The 23529-nt window shown below is 41.1% G+C and overlaps 2 protein-coding genes across 2 annotated transcripts; both read left to right on the top strand.

Annotated features, from left to right (window-relative positions):
* The first annotated feature begins 1653 nt into the window (after nt 1-1653).
* Nucleotides 1654-16123, top strand: ubtd2 (ubiquitin domain containing 2). Its single transcript, XM_069678251.1, has 3 exons — nt 1654-1800; nt 6270-6506; nt 14608-16123. The coding sequence occupies exons 1-3, from the start codon at nt 1731-1733 to the stop codon at nt 15117-15119; spliced, it is 819 nt and encodes a 272-aa protein (XP_069534352.1). The 5' UTR covers nt 1654-1730; the 3' UTR covers nt 15120-16123.
* Nucleotides 16124-19727: 3604 nt separating this feature from the next.
* On the top strand, nt 19728-22868 carry il12bb (interleukin 12B, b). Its single transcript, XM_069674707.1, has 9 exons — nt 19728-19978; nt 20574-20667; nt 20765-20866; nt 21011-21193; nt 21686-21791; nt 21875-22044; nt 22159-22319; nt 22433-22551; nt 22650-22868. Exons 2-9 carry the CDS (start codon nt 20574-20576, stop codon nt 22678-22680), a joined length of 966 nt encoding a protein of 321 aa, XP_069530808.1. The 5' UTR covers nt 19728-19978; the 3' UTR covers nt 22681-22868.
* Nucleotides 22869-23529: the final 661 nt, after the last annotated feature.

Genomic DNA, 23529 nt, shown 5'->3' with positions numbered 1-23529 from the left:
ACGGAAATACTTGTAATTCCAGACAGCTTTGTTGTAAAATTACCCCTGCTATCCCGTTGCTGCTCAGTGTCTGTGTGTGTGTGTGTGTGTGTGTGTGTGTGTGTGTGTGTGTGTGTGTGTGTGTCAAATTACACTCAAGTCTCTTTAGGACTGTCCTAAAGATAGTGACCAGGCAGGAGTGTGTTCATGTGGTGTAACATTGCAGGACTCAGAGGCAGAAATAGAGCGAGTAGAACGGCTCTGACAGAGAACATTTAATGCTGGATATAAAGATATTCATAGTTAATATCGTAATAATAATGAATATATTTATAGACACTCATTCAGAACCAAATGGTAGTAATAACTAAAGAATATAACTGAATAGAACAATGACTTAATTTCACTTCGTGTTTTAAAACCTGATCAACTTGTATGACAAGAATGTGTCGAAAAACCACTAAAAACCATCAATAGCAGAATTAAAAAGGCCTCCTCTGTGCAAAAAGACTCATATAGAGTAGAATAAGTAGTATCTGCATCACGTCAGTTAATATACTTATATAATATCATAATTTATCAGCCCCCAATATGACTGTCACTAGCAACTTTTACAGCGCCAAAGAACCAGGCAGAGTTGGCGTTAGACAGTGTAATGCTAGTCTGAGCTAGCAAAACTAGTGCTAGTGCCATGGTATGGTGTTCACCATAACACAATTTAAAGCTGGATTATTTTTTAATTAACGTAAAGATAATTAAAGCTGATAAAATCGCTGAATGAAGCCAGTTAATATAAGCATTTCTCCGATGCCCTTTGACGGGCACAGCAAGGAGGGGATGCTAGCTGAGCTGCTGCTAACATTAGCTATAGTGGCAGCTTGTTTTAGGTTGGGATTAGTAAACCATCACATCTGTACAAGAGTTTTTCTGATACAAGTATAGATATCGGCCTCTGATACAGCCTACATTGCAGTATCAGGGATGCACCGGACAAATGTCATAATTTATAAGCCCCCCAAAAATAAAACAACTGTGCAGTGCTCGCGGAGATGTAAGTCAATGTAAGCAATCCGTGTTTTCCCACCAATATTATGTCTTTTTTTTATTGCACTAGTATCGGTGGGGTATTCGGTATCGGCCAATACTCAAGTCGAGGTATAAGAATTGGAATCAGGAAGGGAAAAAAAAGGTAATTGAACATCTCTGGCTGGCATGGATTTCAATCAATGAGGCCAGCAGTAACAGCACGAGGGCTTCTTTGACTATTCAAGACTACCATGGTAAGTTATTTGATGTGTCTTCTTCAGTACAGCAAACAGCTTCTCTGAACACAAAACAGCACATGTCCAAATATATAACCATCAGTTAATCAGTCTAAGGTCAAACATTTCCTGCCCCAAAGAAGACAGCAGTGCACTCCTCCTTTGTTCTTCATCACTCCTCTCTCGGTCACCTTGTAACGATGTCTTTCTTCCTCTCTCCGCCTTCTTCCCCGGGGATGAAGAAGAAGAAGATACCCGCTGAGCCCCGCCAATGCTGAGAGAAGGAGGGGAAGGAGGACAGAAAGGGCAGGAGGAAAGGGAGTACGGGAGGAGACGAGGAGAAAGGGAGGCAGGAAGGAAAGGAGAGGGGAAGGGAAGGGAAGGGGAGGGGGGAGGAGAGGAAAACGAGAGAGAGGGGCTAGTGGATGTAGCTCTAGCTGTGGGCCGGGGGGAGAGCTACCTAGCCCGGGCTGCTCTGCCGAAACATCCATGGGTGGCTGTGTCGGGAGCCACCACGACTCCTCGGGCAGCTTAAACGAGAACTCGGACGGCACTGGAGGTAACTTATTGACGTCTTTTAGTGCCAACGAGCTTGTTTTTTTTAAGGGGGGAGTGGGGGTCCTTAGGCTTTTTGCATGTTGTGCTGACTGAAGGTCCCTTCCTTTTATATCCGAGCAGACAGAGCCGCAGACATACACGGCAGCTCTCCCGGGTTATCTCACTGCCCACAGCGGGCCTTTAAACGAGAAATGACGCCTCCTCGCTACTTCACAAACTGGGAAATATTCACTGTGCGACGCTTCCTCCCTTTGTTCTTTAACTGAGCTAGCCGGCTAGCCGAGTTAGCCTGCTAGCTTCTCTGCATAACAAATATGGGTCACAGACGGGAAAGGCATGCTGCACTGGAGTGATACAGTCTGATTTAAATTACGTCCTGACTCTGCGGCTGGTTATAACTTACTGTTAGCGTTATAATTAGTGCTCTAATGGTTACTGTCAGGTCAGGCTCTTGTTTTTATTGACCGTGTTGTATAAGCGAGGTGTTTACTGCTGGAAAGTGTTGGGAAGAAAACAGGAGGAGGCGTCAAACTTAAAGGTTGCCTCAGCTTTATGATAAGCGAAGTGTTTATGACAGAGTAATTAAGATAAAGGCCTGAGAGCAGGAAACACCATGCTGCCCATCGACCGGGACCAGAACTTGACAATAGATTTGGTATATTTAATATAAAAAAGAATAATCAGTACGAAAGCCTGGTGTTATGGGATATGATAAGTCTGTCAGTGGTATTTTAGATTAGGGCTGTGCGATATGGTCAAGATCCTATCACGATATTACCCTACTTTCCGATATCAGGATAAACGATTTTTCTTATCTTGATAACAATCACGATATAGCATTTTTTCTGCTAATTTAACAAATAATTAGTCCACATGAAATAATCACATGGTAACGCCTATTTTTAGATAATCCTGTGTGAATTAAATACTTGTCAAATTAAAAGAACTGAGTTTACGTTTTCGCTTGGGCTGAATCTGAGTCCTTTTCTGCACGTTACTGTCCATGTTAATAAACAGCATCTCCCTCTACGGTTTGACCCTGCTGTTGTGACATCACGATTGAAAAACATACGATAGACGTTTTCATATTGTTTTAACGATATATATTGTCATATTGCCCAGCCCTATTTTAAATATGGATTTGTGGGTTTGGATATAAATATTAGTCAGGGCTGCACAATTAGTTGAAATACTACTGCAATAGTAACATGGCCAAGCACAGGATTAGAACTGCAGGATTTAATCGTTTTGATAATTGTAAAATGTAAGAGAAAACAAAGTTAGAATAAAGTAGGATGGGCTTACAAATCTTTTTTTCCCTGAATGCAAAAAAGCATTTTTGTTTGGAAGTAACATCATCATAATTTTTAATAGGTGTTTTAGTTAAAGCTCCTGTGAGGAACTTTCAGTTTGTGTTGATTTTGGCGCCCCCTGTGGACAAAGCCGACCTCTTATCTCAATGCTGATTTTGTCCTGTACATGCTTGAGTGGTGTTTTTTAATAAATAAATCTCATCCTGCTTTCTTTAAGTCATATATATGAATCACTTAAAATTAAAACAAAGGCAGCGTGCAGTTAATCGCTTCGTCAGACACCTACCCCCCACCAGCGGTTTCAGGCATTAAAAGTCAATCATGTCGCTGATGGTCTGGTTTGCTTTTGTAGGTTAAATAGAATAATCAGAATTCATTTCAGTTTGTTTCATAATCAGGAAATCTGTGGTTCAAATCCTGGCTCCTGAAGTTCGCATGTTGTATCCTGTCCTTTGGCAAGAAACTTTTCCCCAAAGTCATAACTTTAGTGTGTAAGTGTTTGTTACAAGCCATGGCACTATCATCAGTATATTATGTAAGTGCGAATAGATGAATGCTTTTGGAAGACTAGAAAAGCACTATGTAAGTGCAGTCCATTACATCTTGTGGGTGTGGGCTTGTACTTAAAGATGCAGCGTTGCCATCATCAGGTAGTTTGCAGATGAGATACTGATTCTGTACTTGTCAGAAACATTGATGGTTATTCAAAGCGACCCTGTCTGGAATGAAGCTGGACGTTTTCAGGCCTCCTGCTGTGGAGATCTTTATCAGGCCAATGTGCTGAGATAACTTTGAACTGTATTTCCTGGATGTCTTGTCTGAAGAGGAGTTCCACCACTGGGAAGAGAGTTATTTTAATCACAGAGTGGGAGATAAAGCTGGGTTAAGGGGTGGGGACTGAGCAATTAAGGATGCTAAGATATAACCTAGTTTCCTCAATGTCTTCCCTTTTGCCCCATATCTGTCCTGACAACTTGTTTGACTATCCCAGACTTCCTACCTGACTAGATGTCACAATACCAGGTTTCAGAGATCCCTTTACCTGTGAAGGAGTGTGTGTTAGTGTGTGTGTGTGTGCATGCTAACAAGAAGCTAAGCAGTGTTAAAACAGATTCAGACAAGCAGCTGCTACCTGACACTTTGCCTGATGTTGAAAGAGACGCAGCAGTTAGACTTGAACACATGTATCTGTTTTCACCAAAGCAGGTGTAATAACCAGATTTAGCTCCTTTTAAAGTGAAGAATATTATAGACTCAAATCCTCTTTTACACATGCAGGTCCACACGCATCCCTAAGGATTATTGGAAATTACTGAAAGGCAGGAAAGTAGGCTATTGTATGACGTAAATTATTCAATTATGAGCAGACAGATGAGCTGGAAAGTAGGCTAATGTCGAACGCACAGCCAAGCAGTCAAGTCGGCCATAACATACATGTACACACACAGGGATAAAGGCAGGCATTTATTGCTGTTCATTGGCATTGGCATTTTGCGTTTGTCAATGTCACTTCTCCCTCACCGCCCAATCAAAATCAAGAAGGGGCGGGACTTCAGATATCAACTTCGTCAACAACAATGGCGGAGGAGAAGCTAATCCTTTGGTTTTTCGATGGTACAATTTCCAGGTTTAGAGCTGCTGCTAATGCCAGGACACCATTCCTTTCTATTGTTTTTGTTTTCTTTGTAAAATGTCCTTGAATAAAAGCAAATATTCAGCAAACAGAGGAATTTAAAACAGACTTAACGGTCCCTGCCAAGGGTGGCCGAAGTGCTGCCAGACAACTTGCGCAACAGGAAGCGTCGGTGAGAAGTGCTCTGAAATTGAGGTCGTCTGATCTGCCAGTGCAAAAACCATTGTTAGTGGACACAGACCCTAAATCAATGTTGTGTTTTTTTGACAGCTTTTTCATGACCCATTTTGGAATATTTAAGATTAACCTAATTTACGATTATCTCATGAATGGAAATTCACAACAATCATCTTATCTATGTTCTACTTCTATGTCAAGCTGCTCTAAAATACTTTATTGTCTCATCCCGTGTTCATTGTGTTGGAGTCAACAAGCTCCTGCTGGTGTTTTACATAACCACATTATCCAAAACCCATTCATCAATGTTTATATTTGTTATCTCTCCTCATCTCAAACCTCTAAATTATCCCCATATGTACTTAAGTTTCACCCTGTCTTATTTTGTCAACCAGGAACCTCATTTACCCTCCATCTCTTAATAAAGTACCACAATGTGTTGGCTTTATGTGATATTTATAAAAGAGGAGACTCTCTTTAACTGCTGTTAACTCTTGTGCACAAGTGAATTATGGCATTACACATAACCAGCAAGTTCAAACAGTCCGTCAGTCAGAGGGCTTATTTACTACAAACAGTCAGTTAAAGGTTGGTGTTATTGGACGATGCTGTGTGATCATCAGAGTACATGTGTACCAGCGGCAGGTGTAACTCAACACCTGATCCGTCATCCTCCTCCCTCCTCCCTCCTCTGTCTCTGTGTATCACACACACGCACAAACACACACACACATGTCCCGTACCTGTCGTCCCCTTCAGTGTTGATCCAGATGGTGTTATTCATCAGCCATTCTGCTGCAGATGGAGCGCTGTTAGATGCTATAACCCAAACCTTTTAACCGAGTTTAGGAACAAAACACTTCCAGCTTCTGTTCTGCTCCATGTGTTTTTCACGTCATGGTGTGGGCTCGTGTTCGATCTGTCGTCAGAGTTTAGTTGTGCTTTTGTGTAGTCTTCAGAGCGATGCTTTGTTTCAGACAAAATCTAACTCTTCTTATATTTCCTCTCTCTTTTTTCCTCTCCTCTTTCTACCCTGCGTTCTCCCACTTTCACTCTTTCTCTGACTGTCATCCTCCACTTCATCTCTATCCACTTTCTCCTCCTAATCCCCCCAATTCTCTGTTTTTCTTGTGTCCTTATCTTCATTATCCCTCCTCCTTCTCATCCATCTGTTTATCCTCGATCTAACACCATTTTCTTCCTTTCCTCACCTCCTTCCTTCCTTCCTTGTTCTCTTTCTCTTACGTATTTTTCTCTCTTCCTTCCACTTCCTCTTCTTCGTCTTTCCTCCCACCCTCCTGTATCACTCATCCTTTCTTTTCTCTCCTCTCTCCTCCTCTCTCCCAGTGGCTCTAGGGCGTAACCAGCCCCTGAAGAGAGAGCGGCCTAAATGGAAAAGTGACTACCCGATGACTGAAGGCCAGCTGCGCAGCAAGAGAGATGAGTTCTGGGATACGGCGCCAGCATTCGAGGGCCGGAAGGAGATCTGGGATGCGCTGCGGGCTGCGGCCAGCGCCTTTGAGAGCAATGACCACCTGCTGGCTCAGGCCATCCTGGATGGGGCCAGCATCACACTGCCGCATGGTAACACACATTTACACGTTAGCAGATGTAGTAGAGAGTGTTTGTTTTACTCTCCATGAAACACAGCTGGGAGGACTTTATGTAGGACGTTGCAGTTGATGATTACCACCTCAAGAATTTATATTCCCTCTTCCCAAGCTCTCCAGATCAACTTACACTCAGGAACTCAGCTGTGACTTGTTTGCAGCTTGAGTCTCTTTAAAGGCTGCAGATCTTATTTTATGTGTTTGTTTTTATGTGTAATAACTTTATTTGTAATTCAAGTTAGTACTTAGGTGAAGAGAATACTAAAGAAACAACAACACATTTTAAGTGAGATTAAGCAAGAGGCTGAAACCAAAGCAAAGGCAATGTGATGCTGATTTTCTTTCATACTATAAAAAGGGAAAACTTTAGAAAACCTATTGACTTTAGGCTGACCACCGGGGTCAGCCCTACACATGGGTCTGTATGTGACTGAGTGAGTGAGTGACGGTACTTACAGAAACGTAGAGAGAGAGAGTTGAGACATCGCAATGGTGGATCATGGAGCATATTGGACCTCCACTGACACAACTCTCTGTCTATACGGCTCTGGATAGTTTGTTCGGGGAGTAGGCGGGGCTGCTCCTCTGCTGCTCGTCCGCTGTCCTCACCTACGTCCGCAGCGCGCACCTGCTTTCAACCACGTTGTCATCGGCCTCATGAGGACGGTCCTTGTAACACATTACCCACAAAAGCGCACACTGACCTGATGCGGTCAGCCACATACTAGGTTTTGACCTTGTCTTTTTAGACTTCTATTGATGTAGAGCTAAAACAATTTGTATATTAAAGCAATAATTTAATCCACAAAAATAAATCAGCAACTTGTTTCAGTTTTGAATAATTGTTTTAGTCAGTTTTTTAAGCAAAAATCCCCAAGATTCCTGACACCTTCTGTAAACTCACCATGTGGTGATCTTTCTTCTGCTCTTCTTTTCCAAACATGATAGTACATTTAATATCTTTTGGCTTTGGACCAGACAAAACATAATACTTTAAAATAAAGTAATAATGGTAATAATGATAAGAATAATAATGTAAAACAATACATTTTATTTGTATAGCGCTTTAAAGGTACTCAAAGGCACTTTATACGATAAGAAACAATAACAAAGACAGGAAAAGCAAAGAGACGATTAAAAGGACAAAAGTTACAGTTAAATATATATATGTATGTATATAAATAAAAAACACAATGAGAGATCACAGATTAAAAGCAGATTTAAATAGGTGGGTTTTGAGTTCAGTTTTAAAAGAGGGGAGAGAGGGAGGTGTCTGAGGTGTTGGGGGAGAGAGTTCCAGAGGGAGGGGGCAACAATGGAGAAGGCTCTGCCCACCTCCAAGTCCAGTGCTTGAATTGGGTCAGAGGTAATAATGCTGTTGCAGTAGTCATGATAACATAATGTATTTGAGGATGTTGAAAATTGAACAGAAGTACTTGATTTCTAGAATCTTATGGTCAAAACCAATAGTCCAGAACACAACCGGAAGAGTACTTGATAATAAAATAACTGTTAAAAAAGTACTGCGGCTGGAGACAATCCCAACAAATGGTAGGTACCAACACCACAACAGCTCCAACAACACCTCAGAAAAAGCAGTTCAGTCATGGGAAACAGTTTGATGTATATTTGTGAAGTTGACATTAACATGTATACAGAAATGTGTATGCGGTATGGAGGGCAGTAGATAGATAGATAGATAGATAGATAGATAGATAGATAGATAGAAATACAGTGCATTAACAGGGTTAGAGTTCAGAGACTTGCTCGGGAATTCTATTATACATCCTCTTATACAGAAGTTTCTTGTGTCATCTGTCATTTCATAAACAGGAAGTTAACTTTGCCGTACATGACAATTCCTGTCTGTTTGGGCGAGTGGCCTTTGTCTTTGTTTTCTAGCTTACACGGTAATTGAGCACTTAGTGAATGCGGACCTGATTCCAAGTAAGTAGAAGCATTTACAGTATTCAGTTAAAAGGAGTAAAAGAAGCCGAACCTCTAAGTGTATCCCAATGACCGCATTTAAGAGTTCAGACTTCAGCTATTAGGAGGTATATAGTGTAGAGGGAATCGATGAATAATGAATGAAAGGAGTTTGTCTTTGGGCTCCTCAAAGTAGGATTTAATGAGGTAATCACTCACGTACGTATACCAAAGATAGATCTTTTAAAACATACCAGAGAGCTTCCACGCAGAACAAATCGATAACATTGACAATTATCAGCTGCTTGAGCACGCTTTCTATTTGTGGATGAGCATCATTCACTTTATTCCTGATTCATATCCTCTCAGAGTCATTTTTCCTCATCTGGGGAAGGGACAGGTTATCTCTTTTTCTTTTTAAAATGGAGTTGCGGGGGATATATTTTGTCCTAATGATAGCATTCTTGGTTTCCCCTGTCTCTCCACACTTCCTTTTAACAATCCAGAAATATGTTTTTTTATGAGTGAAAGTGAAGGTCATAAGCTAGCTGTATGACAAATCAGACTGAGACGAATGGCTGTTACTGATTTCAAACCGTGTCCGTGTAAAAACCCCATACCTGTAAAATACCCATTGTCGTCCTGAAACGTGCAATACAATTCTCGGGAGGCCAAATATGATATCTTAACGTACAAATATATATATTTTGACCCAATGCCTCATTTCTTCATGACTTGAATGTGGGTAACGTGTACAGAGATTAATTGGCTGAAGAACAAGTTAATCATGTGTTGCAGAATCACTGTATCGTGATATTATCGTTATCGTGGGCCGTGTATCGCGTATCGTATCGTCAGTTGCCCTGCGATTCCTACCTCTAATCTTAATCCTAGCAGAGGGGTGGGTTCAGGCTGGATTTCAGTACTATGCTAAAACAAAAATTGGTCAAACAATTAGATGTAAAAAAAACGACATATCTGAAATGCTGTATCGCCAGCAGTTAAATAGACATTAGTCCCCATAAAGGATTTCGCCCCCTGTGGACAAAGTATGTAGTATGTAGTCCCATTTAGAGTGCTGGTAATCCAAATTTGGTAATTTGGTAACTTGAAAAATATCTGGATCAGCTTGATCTGATCCAGCTTTACTTTGAAAAATCAGAACAGAAGTTAGATGGATTATCTGATTCTGGATAGATGAACAACTGGGCCCAGAAGCTTGCTTTGGATGGATGTAGATGCGAAGCCTATATATGCGAAACTCTCGCACTTGCTTTTTTTCTTTTGACAAAGGAGAACGTTGATGGTGATGGTGTACTGTTTAAAACCAGAAAATCATTCATGTATTATTATAACCCAAAACACCATCTTTTCCTATAACTGATGAGGGTTCAGAGCGTAAACCTAACCAAACTGCAACCGTTTTACAACCTTAACCACTTGTTAATAACACAGTAGAACGGTAGTGGGGTTAGGTTTTGGCAGCAAAAGCACTGGATTCAGGAAAAGATCTTGTTTGGGGCTAAAATAAGTAATTGATGAGTTTACATGTAGGGTAAAAGTCCCGTGTTGAACCCATTTCTCCACCCTTTGACCTGCTCTCTGTGTGGACTTTGTCACTTTATAGACTGTCGTAAACGATTAAAAACAAACAATGTGAATAAATCAGGCGAGGGTTTAGTAAATCTAGGGTTAAGTGTCTAGACAACATTATCAGAGGCAGTTTATTTGGGAGAGGCTAGCAACTACTCTGCATTACACTGTATCCACTCTGTGGTAAACAAAGTGGGGCAGAATGACTCTCTTAGTAGGCCAACAGAAACAGTAAAAACAGCTCTACCTATTTTACGATTTGGGTAAAGCTGTCACTAACAAACAGCCTTTTGGTGCATGTAAATGTGGAAAGAGTTTTGTCCTGCTTCATTCCTTTTAGTAGTTTGTCCGGGTCAGATCAGATCCCGCTGGGTTACAGCTGTGGATTCTCCAAGTCTGATGTTACATTTTATTCATCCAGCGCTACAAAGAGCAGCGACATCACTTGAATAGTTTTACCACTCATATTGTTATGCCTTTCTTTTGCCCCCTTTTTTCACTTTCCAGTTTCAGTTGATCAATATATTGATTAATATATAAATTTGTCAATATATTATTGCCTTGTTCCACCAACTTAACCAATAGATAAATATGTAAGCACCTTAGAGTAACTGTCTGATTGATCAGTCGCCAGCTGTGAAGATATTAAAAACTTGTTATTCAGCTCTTAATCAATACATGAAATAAGGCAGATTTTGATTCAATTCTGTATTAGAGTTATTCTTCTTATAATGAAAGTTATGCCATCTATCTATCTTGGCTGCAGAAGAAATTGGATATCCATCCGATCTGTAGTAAATGTTCATAGATTCACACCATTATATGCCTTATGTTTTCATTCATAACAAGTAAAGCTTCTGTTATTGGTGTCAATGAAAACAACGCTGCAGCAACACATTTTTCTTGCTTTGATCATTAATTGTATCGCTTTAATTTGGTGCTAGGCTGTTCCCCCTGAAATACAATCCCACAATCAAAGACATTAGCACCACCTGGACTCCATTAGCATTCTGCAGCTGAAGGATAAACACTGAGGTGGAGCCAGCTGGAGAGGAAAGATGCACAGACATGGAGCGTGAGATGCACAGACATGGAGAGTGAGATACACAGACAGAGAGTGAGATACACAGACATGGAGATACACAGAGAATGAGACACACAGACAGAGAGTGAGATACACAGACATGGAGATACACAGACACAGAGAATGAGACACACAGACAGAGAGTGAGATACACAGACACAGAGAATGAGACACACAGACAGAGAGTGAGATACACAGACAGTGAGATACACTGACAGAGAGTGAGATACACAGACAGTGAGATACACTGACAGTGAGATACACAGACACAGAGAGTGAGATACACAGACACAGAGAATGAGACACACTGACAGAGAGTGAGATACACAGACAGTGAGATACACTGACAGAGAGTAAGATACACAGACACAGAGAATGAGACACACAGACATGGAGATACACAGACACAGAGAATGAGATGCACAGACATGGAGAGTGAGACACACGGACAAAGAAAGTGAGATATATAGAGAATGAGATACACAGACAAAGAAAGTGAAATATACAGACAGAGAGTGAGATACACGGACAAAAGAACGTGAGACACATAGATAATGAGATAGAGAATGGACAGTGAGATATACAGACATAGATAGTGAGATACACAGACACAGAGAGTGATATACACAGGCACGGAGAGTGAGATACACAGACAAAGAAAGTGAGATACACAGACAAAGAAAGTGAGATACACAGACATGGAGAGTGAGATACACATAAAGAGAGTGAAATATAGACATAGACAGTGAGATATAAAGACAGAGAGTGAGACAGACATAAAGAGTGAGATATACAGACATAGAGAGTGATATATACAACGATGGTGAGATATATAGACATAGAGAGTGAGACAGACACAGAGTGAGATACACATACAGTGAAATACAGTATACAGACATAGAGAGTGAGATATACAGATAAAGAGAGTGAAATATAGACATAGACAGTGAGATATAAAGACAGAGTGAGACAGACATAAAGCGTGAGATATACAGACATAGAGAGTGATATATACAAAGAGGGTGAGATATGTAGACATAGCGAGTGAGACAGACAGAGTGAGAGACACAGACGTAGAGAGTGAGACATACAAAAAGAGTGAGAAACGCAGACAGAGAGACAAAGAGGAGAAGTGTTTTTTCTACTTTTGCTTTAATTTTGACAGAATACTGTTGTGTATCTCTAAAGATAAACAGCTTATTAAAACACAACTAAGTAGTAAATTCAGTCTATACATCTTTTTCTTTCTTTTAGTAAAAAGAAACGCATACAAATTTAAAAAACACATGAACATTATATTTGACTACAACAGTTATGACTAAATGTGATTTCGATTGGATTTGTTTGTGGACAGATATAAAGAATTATTATGAATGTTGTTAGCTGTGCTGAAATGTCTGAGGTCACATGTCTTCATGATGTTGTTGTGAGGTAAAACACCTTTTGTCATTCATACCCTGTGGTTTTTGTGAGTGCTGTTGTTGGAAGTTGCTGCACACTTGTTACTACATAGGTCAGTTTCAGAAACAAAGTAGGTCAGGCCCTTTCTCTCTGCCGCTCTCCCACTCTCGCATCCACTCAGCTAGACCGAGTCATGAGGCGTAGTGTGGCCTTTGTGTCCTCACCTTGACCACAGCAGTCGTCATTTAGAGAACAGAGAGCAACATCCTGTGGACTTCTGCTGACTCATCTCTGTCTCTCTTGCCACAAAAACCCATTGTCAAGTAGCACGTGTTGCCATTAAACTCATAAAACAACACAAAGCGATGCAGTGACCTTTTCAAACGTTGTTTATTTGGTGCTAAGTTTTCGAAAATCTGAAGGGCAACATCATTACTGTCTATTTAAAACAAATAAAAAGACAAAACATTGGAGATAAATTGGCTGTTTTTCACCAGATACATTACTCTTAAGGGGAAGAAAACAAAGCCAGCCTGCTTTGTAATCAAATATATACTACAATTATATTAAGCTGAGTTTCTACCAAACGTAGCCAGAACTTGTATTCCCAGGAGCTACTCCTCAAGAAACTAAAAGCCTCCTCCAGCACATTATTATTCACATTTCCATCGATGTCTACAAACCTGTAAAGACGATGCATTTAACTCTGCTGAAGTGCGAAATGGTCTCCTGAATCCTGCAGGTATTCCACCAATCAGAAATGTTCAGTGCTTTAAGAACCACCCCTAATGTCCCCGTACTACCAGAAAGTACTACATGTACCCCTGGAGCAGAAACCTTAGGGGTCTAAATAAAGTCCTTGGGACTTAGACCCCGGTCCATGCAGATTGAAACACTGAGTATCTCTCTGTGGAAAGTTCCTGTGGTGGAAAGGCAGCTTTATTTGGTGTTTTCAGGTAAGAAAGTACTAAAATCCAAATATTATGCAGAGGGACGTCCCCTTGAGGACCTTTTGGAACCCCTTTGGAAGGGGAAGGGGGGGGGGCCCCTTTTAAATGCCTCTGTATTTACTTTCTGTTTGCCTCTTCACTACATCTTCTTTCCTCCTCTGTCCACCAACTCTGTCTGAATCACAGTTGACCCAGAGTGACATAATGTCTTTAAAGGTCGAACTCCTACAGACTCGTGGCATTCCTTTTCTCCTGCTTTCACTCTGTGATCACAGAGTTTCACTGAGTGATCACTCTCATTTCTCCATTCCTGCTCACTACAGAGAATCGGTAATCATGGTCAGGTTGAGGCTTTGTTATTTGTAAAAAGGATGTGGGCCTTAAATGTGAATGATAGAGCACATTTATTGAAATACAACAATAATGAGCTAAAACTTTCAAGCTCAGGTAATGCAAAGGGACATTTCATAAACTTTCATTAAAAACAAATGTGAAGGAAAAGTTTAGGCTTACCTGGTCCACTATAATTGTTAATTTCTTTGTATTAGATTTTCCCCTATTTAACGTGAACCTTGTGTGGTAGATGTAACAATGAATGCACTCTTTTTGTGTTGCTGAGTGGGTTGCAAAGAAGTGGACAAATCATCCGTAATGCAATCCAGGAACCCATTGGCCATCATCTGACAACTATCTGTATTATTTATTTCTATAAACAGATGTCTACGTTAAAGCGCAGCTATCCATTCACCGTAATAAGTTGCCTCTCAACCACAGCTCTGTTCTCACTTCGCAAGTTTCTATTTCTGTTTACTATTTTTGGCTTACAGAAAAGGAACGCGTGGCCTGGATTCGCCTCAAGCTAAAACGGAAGCAGTGAAAAGTTGGCCGTGGCTCAAAGAGACCAAATCGGACAATATCAGAAATCAGACAATAGCCAATGGGTTCTAAAAGAGATACTGAACTAACCTGGCAATGTTTTACTTTCTCTTTTAATTTTGAAACGGGTGGTTAATAAGTTGCCCACCTGACATGCAATAATAAGTTATAATGTTTGGGAATGTTGCCATAAAATGTATTTCTTTATTTACAATCAGACATTGATACTTTGTCCATTCTTCCAGGAGCTCTGACTGAATGTTATGATGAACTGGGGAATCGATATCAGCTGCCCGTGTACTGCCTCTCTCCTCCTGTCAACATGATTGAGGAGCGCTCTGAGGAGCCCGACGGTTCAGATCCAGACTCCGGGGCGGCGGATCCATCCTCGGGCAGCGCCAGCGACCCCGGCTCAGGAGGGGAGTGCCAGCTCCGGCTCCGGCTCTCCACGGGTCGCGACCTCCGGCTTGCCGTCCGTTCTTCGGACACAGTGGGCATGATGAAGCGTCGTCTACAGAGTCAGGAGGGCGTGCCTGCCCCAACACAGCGCTGGTTTTTCTCAGGTCGGCCTCTGACTGACAGGCTGCGCTTGGACCAACTCAACATCTCCAGGGACTACGTAGTGCAGGTGATCCTCAGCCAGCCGCCACCGCCAGAGCCGCTTTCAACAGCAGGACACACAGCAGAGGCCTCTGGGCCAGAGGGAGAGGAAGGAGTGGCTGCACTGCCGCAGGAGCCTACGCCTGTGGAGAATTAACTCTCCCCACCCTGACAGCCTGGAGGTGGGAATACCAGCTGGATTCCAGTATAAAAGGAGGATAACAAGGGAGAAAGAAGGAATGAAAGATGATTCTGACTTTTCTCTTTTGATTTGCACTTGCTCTTCTTCTCTTCCTCTCTCTTCTCTTCTCTTGTCCTCTATTTTCTCTTCTATTCTCTTCTCTTCTCTTTTCCTCTATTTTCTCTTCTCTTCTCTTCTCTTCTCGGTTAGCTGCTTTTTCCGAGGAGGTCTTTGTTTGCTGGCTGTCTGCTGGAGCAAAAGGACTCTTGAATTGAGAAAAGACTCTTCCTTTTGGTTTTACACGTTGAAAATTTTGACCTTTTTGAAGTCTTTTTAACTGTTCCTATGGAAACCAAACAACAAAACGGAACTTTGTCGGATGGCTTAAAGGGTTTTCTTAGCAACACTGATGTTCAAATGTTTCGGTTTTTCAGTTTTCATTCAAGTTCTGCTCTCAAAGCTGGTCAACAGAGTTGTGTTAATGAGACTACAGGGTTTTACATACATTTCATTACAGACATGTTCAACACGGGCAGTTTTAAAGAAAGGATTAGAGATAGTTTAACAATCATTCAATCGTTTAATCAAGACCGCTTTGTTACCTGAGGATGACGGCTGTCTGCTAGCAGCTATAAAGTAAGGCAGGTGATGCTGGTTAGTAAACAGACATGTCCTCAGTGTGGTTAAAGGGGTTTCAGTCAGGGAGCATGACAATATTTCACCGGGCTGACGCTGGATTAGAGGCTTTACTTCTCTCTGCTTCACAGAACAATCAGAGCAATCATCTTATAAACATTTAGTCAGCCTATGTGTGTGAGTGTGTGCGTGTGTGAATAAGCGTGTCTGAGCGGATGTTCATATATGTTCAAGACACAACCACACTCATTCATGTGGGGAAAGGATGGAACATCGGAAACCCAGTTGCATATTTTGATTAAAAATAGAATGTTTTTAATTAAAATTGATCATTGTTTCTATTCCTCCGTCTCCGTCTCCCGGTTTGTCCTCAGTTGGTTCATGTTTTGTTGAAGAGGTGGGCCAAAAGTTGTGGTGGTATTTTACTTAGTTAAATACTTCTTTTTAAATCTGATTGGTTAATTAGGACATTCCAAGGTCTGTTATTTCTCGATAACAGGCCATTGCTATGAAGAACAGACCGTTGCTAGGGATGCTGCTCTGATCACACAATCCGGAGGACTAACTGTTATCATATCAATCCGGCAAAAGAAGTCCAGTAAATTCCACATCGGTTTTGTTTACAAAGGGAAAAAAAGAATAGAGACGAAAACAGCAGAGAGAAAGTAAAATAGGATAAAAGACAAAAAAACTAAAGGCAACATCAGAGAGATCAACAAAACTGAAGACGGCGTAGAAGTAAATATTAAACGGAACACAGTACGGGATACAGCGGTGTTTAAAGACGGTGAATGGAAAAGAAAATGACGAGACAGAAAACCTCAATCAGGTGCTGCGCTGGCTCATGCGGTCCGGTTCAACTTCACCATCCTTTTCATGTGAGTCAAAACAGCTAGCTTAGCTCATTTCAATGTGAATAAAAACAGCTAGCCTAGCTCTTTGTAATGTGAGTAAAAACAGCTAGCTTAGCTCATTTCAATGTGAGTAAAAACAGCTAGCTTAACTCATTTCAATGTGAGTTAAAACAGCTAGCTTAGCTCATTTCAATGTGAGTAAAAACAGCTAGCTTAACTCATTTCAATGTGAGTTAAAACAGCTAGCTTAGCTCATTTCAATGTGAGTAAAAACAGCTAGCTTAGCTCATTTCAATGTGAGTTAAAACAGCTAGTTTAGCTCATTTCAATGTGAGTTAAACAGCTCGGTTAGCTCATGTTATGAAGGCTACAGAGTTAACTGTTGCTATGGAGGCAGCTCTCACTGAGAGTGTAACGGACAATTTTTTTAACAGAAATATAATCATATTTAAAATAATAAAGTTGTTTCCAAATCAATATTTTGTGTCAAATAGTTAGCCGTTTAATAAGCAGGATAATGTATAGTGAACTGGTTGTTATCCACAGCAGCCACCTGCTCACCATACATATAAACCTTACAATATCAGGATGTATTTAAGTGATTTTAAACACCTTCTTTGTAAGATCATTATTATCTTTATTTTTTATTCATATTCTGGGCAGAATCAAACTACATGAGAAACGAAAGAAGGTCTTTCTCTCTAGTGGCCATTCATGGACATTTGGGGGAATACATCTTTTTGCTTTACTGAGTAAATTTAGTCCACAGTCAGCTAGCTAAGCTAGCATAAAACAGGAATAATGGATGGACAGCTAGCCTGGCCTGGTCCCAAAAGGTCCAGTATAAGGATATACATACTAGCTCCTTTAATGCTCACTAATTTACACTGAACAAAAATATAAAAGCAACACTTTTGTTTTTGGCCCCTTTTTTCCTGAGCTGAACTCAAAGATCTCAGACTTTTTCTATGAACACAAAAGGCCTATTTCTCTCAATCTTGTCTAAATCTGTGTTAGTGAGCACTTCTCCTTTGCCGAGATAATCCATCCACCTCACAGGTGTGGCATATCAAGATGCTGATTAGACAGCATGATTATTGGACAGGTGTGCCTTAGGCTGGCCACAATAAAAGGCCACTCTAAAATGTGCAGTTTTATCACACAGCACGATGCCACAGATGTCGCAAGTTTTGAGGGAGCGTGCGATTGGCATGCTGACTGCCACCAGAGCTGTTGCCCGTGAATTGACTGTTCATTTCTCTACCATAAGCCGTCTCCAAAGGCGTTTCAGAGAATTTGGCAGTACATCCAACATCCTCACAACCGCAGTGTAGTTTGTTTAATTCAAACCAAAATCCAAGTTGTGGTTATATAGGGAGTTATGTGAGTTATGTGCTGGAACTACTTCCTGGGGTCAAGTGGACACTCACTATCCTGTAGATATGGTTCCTACAATCATGTTAGCTTTAAAGTGGCTAGTAGGTTTTGTCTTTTACATTTGGAGCCAGGCTAGCTGTTTCCAACTGCTTCCTGTCTTAATGCTAAGCTAAGCTAGTCATACAAATGGCTTTAAATCTCTCATTTCATTGCAGGAAAGCTGATAAGTGGATTTCCTTAAAATCTTGAACTTTACCTCACAATGGATGTTCATATCAGCAGCTAATGTAATGTTGGGCCTCCTTTTCAACAACAATAAGACGTAGGACACAGTTTCCCCTTTCCTCTGATTTCCTCTTTTAATAATTACAATTTCCTTCTTTTAAATCGACTCATTCCAGCTGGAAAGAACACAGAAAACTCCCTAAAATACACAATGCTGCAAAGAGGCCCTCTGAAGAGAAGAAGCCACCATAAGTGATCGGCCTGTTTGATTCAAGTGCTGCCAAGTGGCATTCCCAGCCTGAGAACACAATAGCAAACGTCATCCAGCCGGGGAAGGAATGAGGAAGAAACTCACCTGCCTACTGACAAGCTTTCAAGTTTAAGTTCAGGAAGAAGAAGGAGAGTTAATGACCTGATTTGATGCTTTTAATGTGAAAGGTCGCTGTACATGAGTGGCAGGAACAGAGGAAGCCATATCATGTACAGACAGTGTGACATTATGTCATTAGACCTCATTATTACCCAGCAATCCGAAACATGTTAATGGATTTTTGGGGGGAATACCTGCGTGTTCACCTGCTGCCTGTCGCTGTTTCAGCTGAAAATTCTTTCCAAAAGGGAAAAACGTCTGATACTTTTCAGTTTGACGGACAGAATTATGTGAATACTGAAGGTGGGTAAAGTTTGTGGTTACATGAGTGTAGTGCAGAGAGGTTATGACGCCTTTCTGAGCAGCATACAGATTTAATACAGAGGTGATTTTCTTTGCAACCACAAAGCAAACCAACCTTTAGCGACAGTCATCTATTACCTGCTTTTATAGAAAGGTCTCACTATAATAGCAAATTAAAGGTTCTGTTATAGGAACGGGTTTGCTGGTTACTGTAAGACTAACACTGGCATGGTTAAATGTCAGGGGCTGGAAACTCCATAAATCACTCTGTACAGGTAACTTCCCTAATTTGTTATTAGCATATCTGTTTTTTCTATGTCGTTCACAAACTTACTCAAGGATAGTTCAATGTTTTTTCTATTGTTTCATCACCGCGGTGACTTTATTCCCCTTTCTGACTCCATGGAAGCGTTATCACTGACTCTTTCTTGTCCTCTTTCCTCAGAACTGTCATGACTTTTTCCAAAGTAGCCCACCTGTTCACTTTTCAATAATGCACATGGTCACAAAACTGTCATATGCAAACACTTGAGCTCTTCCACTTCTCTTTCCGAAAGGTTTCTGTCTCTTGGGTTCTGCTGACTTCCTCCATTATGGTTAATGCGGCTGCACGAGCAAATACACAATTTCACAATGGAAAATGTTTGAATATGAAGACTTCTATTGTTCTCAGCTGCTGTCATCTTCCTTGTGACTCGAGAAGATGAAGCCGGACAAAGGTGAGCGAGAGTCAGGTTAAAGAAAATGTGGGATGGATGGAGACATAAAACGAGTCGCTAAATGTTGTCTTTGGTGTTTCCAGCTGTAAATAGATCAGGATCTTACGTCATCAACCTTTCTCTCAGGTAATGCACACGCACACGCACACACACACACACACGCACACACGCACACACACAGCCTGCATGAGGGAGTTCCTCTTTGTGTCGGGGTTTTTCGACCTTCTGCTTCTGCCACACACAAATACAGCAGCATGCCGAGTTCATGCAGACACACTGGGCGCACTCTTCACCTCATACTGACTAGGTCCAGTTGCAGTTTGAAACTTACAATCCAGTCCAGTCTTCAAGGTAAGAACTCTTTAATTTCCTGTTATCTGTCCTGTTTTTTCTCCAGCACCGTCCAGTATATATTTATTCTAGTAACTTACATGTAACACAAAAAGAAGAAGAAAAGAAGTTATTTTAATTGGAAGAAATTAACACATAGTTGGAATTAAAATAACTTTCTCAACATTACTAATATCTAAAAGAGGAAACTGAAACACAGCTGATTTTGAAAGAAAGAATAAGAAACCTGTCTCAGCTTGTAAAAGTAGACCGTGGTAATGAGGGGTCACAATTGCACGCTATGGTTTAAGGGGACACAAGGCAAAAAGGATGCAAAATTTTAGCTTGTTTTTAGTATATTTGATACTACTAAATATTGTACGTCCTACGTTACCTAATGTATCTAAGGATTTAACTTCCTGTCGCCTTTCAGATGAAGACTTTAATTGTGCCTCTTAAATAAAAACTGCTGGTAGAAACCATTTTTTCCTCACGTTGTGGGAATTTTATTAGCGTGAATAACCATATTAAAGAGTCCCAGCCTTAGAGGATATCAAACCAGTAACGCATTGGTTCCAGTCCCTGTTGTGCACTGACTTATGCTCCTTTCTTCCAGATGCGTTCATTGTTCCTCGCGGTTCTGTGTGCGGCGTTTTGCTTCGCCAGCTGTGACAGCAACCAGCCTGACATAGAGACTCTCATGAGTAACGGTTGGTAACTCATCTCTGTTTCACATTATATCTCCACTTCACGCACAGTAAATGTTCAGCTCTTATGTATGTTTGTGTGTGTTTTTGTCTGTTATAGTTCTGGTCCTGAGGGTGCCGTATGGAATGAGCAGCCGGGTGCATGTTAATCTGACCTGTGGAGGAGCTTATCAGAACCAGCCTGTGTTTTGGAAGAAAAACGGTAATACAACTACTGATACTACTTCTACTAGCCTAGTAGTCCTAATAGCACCTGTGCTAATGTGTAGCAGAACTTTTCTATTTTAAGATTTATCTTTGAGTTTTAATGAAAGTCGGTGTCACATTGAACATGTCCTCGTCTCAGGCATGGAGGTTAAACCGGCCCTGCGAGGGAACCAGGTCAAAGTTCTGGTGGTGGAGATGAGAGGAGGAAACTACAGTTGTCACCTCGCCTCGGACGGACAATATCTTAACCACACTGTGATCATGGTCCGACTAGACCCGGACAACAGGACTGTCATACTGCAGGAAAAATCCCCTCAGGAAGGTAAGAGAGGGGAAAGAACACATTGAGAAAGAAGAGGGAGATAGTTTAGAGTAGGTGTTGGACCTCGCGAGAGGTATCGGAGACATAGGCGCGATTACACTGTGTAGCTGAGATAAGAAAGAAGGCGGGAGAGGAAGATTAGGTGGGAGAGCATAGACAGAGGTAGAGGAATGTGGCTCGAAAGCACAAAACAAAAGATAATGTAAGATGTCAAAAGAAAAGCAGGACCTGATATGGTTTCATGGATGGATTCATGTTGATCCTTTGAAAGATCTAAAACTGTTTGTACTCCATTCTTTCATGGATTTCATGGAACAAAATGTTAAATATAGTGAAGGGGATCGTATGAGTTTGATATTTATAAGTCTTTAAATGCTGGGACCTTCAAAGGAAAGCTGCTGGTGCACAAAAGAAAGAGATACAGTACATTCCTCACAAGAACATCAAACACAAACCGAGGGAGAGACTCTGAAAGTGTTTCTGTTCCTCCAGGTCACATCCACTGTTCAGCACACAACTATAAAGGCTCCTTCCACTGCACCTGGACAAGGACAGCCGACAGACCGAACGCAGCCGTGCTCATGGTGAAGGCCGAGCGGTGAGGACAGAATATAACTTCTACACAACAATCAAGATTCGTTTTAGATTGTATTTGTTCCAACCCGTCTGTCTTCTGCTCAGTTATATGGAAAAGATTTCCTGTGTGCTGGATGCTGATGGATCAGGGGTCCACTGCAGCGATACAAACTGCCAGCACAACGAGGAGCAGCACAGCATCTCCCTCACTCTGTACATTTACAGCTTCGCTCGCCTGGAGGCCTACACCAAGACTTTCTACTTGAGAGACATCGGTGAGGGATTGTTTTGAACATCTGTGTCTTTGGATAGCACCACTGTTAAAACAAAGCTTTGACTAACACTTATACACATATTGTGCTGTGTCCCTCCTTCCACATCTTGTATAGTGAGGCCAGCAAAACTCCCTAATCTGCGCATCAGTGACGGGAAGGTGTTCAGCTGGAGCTACCCTGAGTCTTGGGAGAAGCCCTGCACTTACTTCCGCCTGCAGTTCCAGGTCAAGGTGGTCGACAGCGAACATTCCTGTATCAGTGGGCAGCCCATTCTGGTAATCAATACATGCATCTTGTGCAATAGATCAGATTAACACTTAGCTACTGTAAAAATTGATTTCTCTGACCATTTCTTCGTCTTTAACATGTCGCTTATCCTCTTGTGCAGCACACCACCACTGAGCAGACTCATTACGAGGTCAATGTGAAACAGAAGGAGTATGTTTTCTGTGTGCGGGCTCAGGACAAGTTCACCAGCGGGCCCTTCAACCACTGGAGCAACTGCAGGTGAGTTTATTACTTGGTCCATTTGCGTCCGAACTCATGACTTTTTCAGATAGCATTGATCTGATCTTCTGTTTCTGTCCAACCTTTCCTGTTTCCAGTGTGACTGAAAATGGCGGGATGTGCTCATGAATGATGTGCTCATGAAGAACAACACAAGGATGTTTTTTTAATCCTGTTTTGGTAGTTTTTACACATTTTGTAAGGCAAAGCTGGGCTTTGGCACTGAATGTATCCCTATACAGTATTTATTGATCATTCATAGAAATTGTCTCATTGGAACTACAGTTAATTTTGTAATGATTTTAATATATTTGTCATAATAAATTGATGATAATCTGCACTTCTTGGCTTTTTTATGTATAAAATCTCTAATGTGTTCAAAACTTCATTGTAAAAAATGATAATAATGATAATGATAATATGTGACCACTAATTCTAAATGACTTAAAGGAGGGGGTATTATGCTAATGTCAAGCTTCATATTTCACTCTGTGATATCTGTGGAGTAGCTTAGCATGATTTACAGTTATAATAAAACCACTTTTCAAGACGGGAGCACAAAGTGTTTGCCAGAAATTAAAACACGAACAGAACACAAAAAACACTAAATACAAGCATGCAGTTAGAAACTGTATAGAAGAAAGATTAAAATAAAACAAGCAAAATACAATAAAATTAAAATATGGTGATAAAATATGAACATCAGAGCTCTAATAAATTAGCTGTCTCCTAAAGAATGTGTCTTAAGACTGGATTTAAAAGCAGAAACAGTGTCTGCGGATCGAATACAAAGTGGAAGACTGTTCCAGAGCTGAGGTGCCATTACAGACAAAGCTCGACCACCTCTTGAAAAAAACTCACTATTTTTCTCACAGTGGCGCTCTGTGCAGCCTCTGCCTGAAACAACTCAGTCAGCTCTGTCCCCTTTAGAAACACCCGCCCCTACAAACCTGTTTTCCTCTGATTGGCCAGCTCTCT

The sequence above is a fragment of the Semicossyphus pulcher genome, unplaced genomic scaffold (genome assembly GCF_022749685.1).
Source record: "Semicossyphus pulcher isolate SPU_LCO1_2020_fin unplaced genomic scaffold, fSemPul1.0.p SCAF_10, whole genome shotgun sequence".
NCBI classification, from domain to species: Eukaryota; Metazoa; Chordata; class Actinopteri; order Labriformes; family Labridae; genus Semicossyphus; species Semicossyphus pulcher.
The sequence above is the reverse complement of the archived record's forward strand: the minus strand, read 5'-3'. Positions and strand labels throughout refer to the sequence as shown.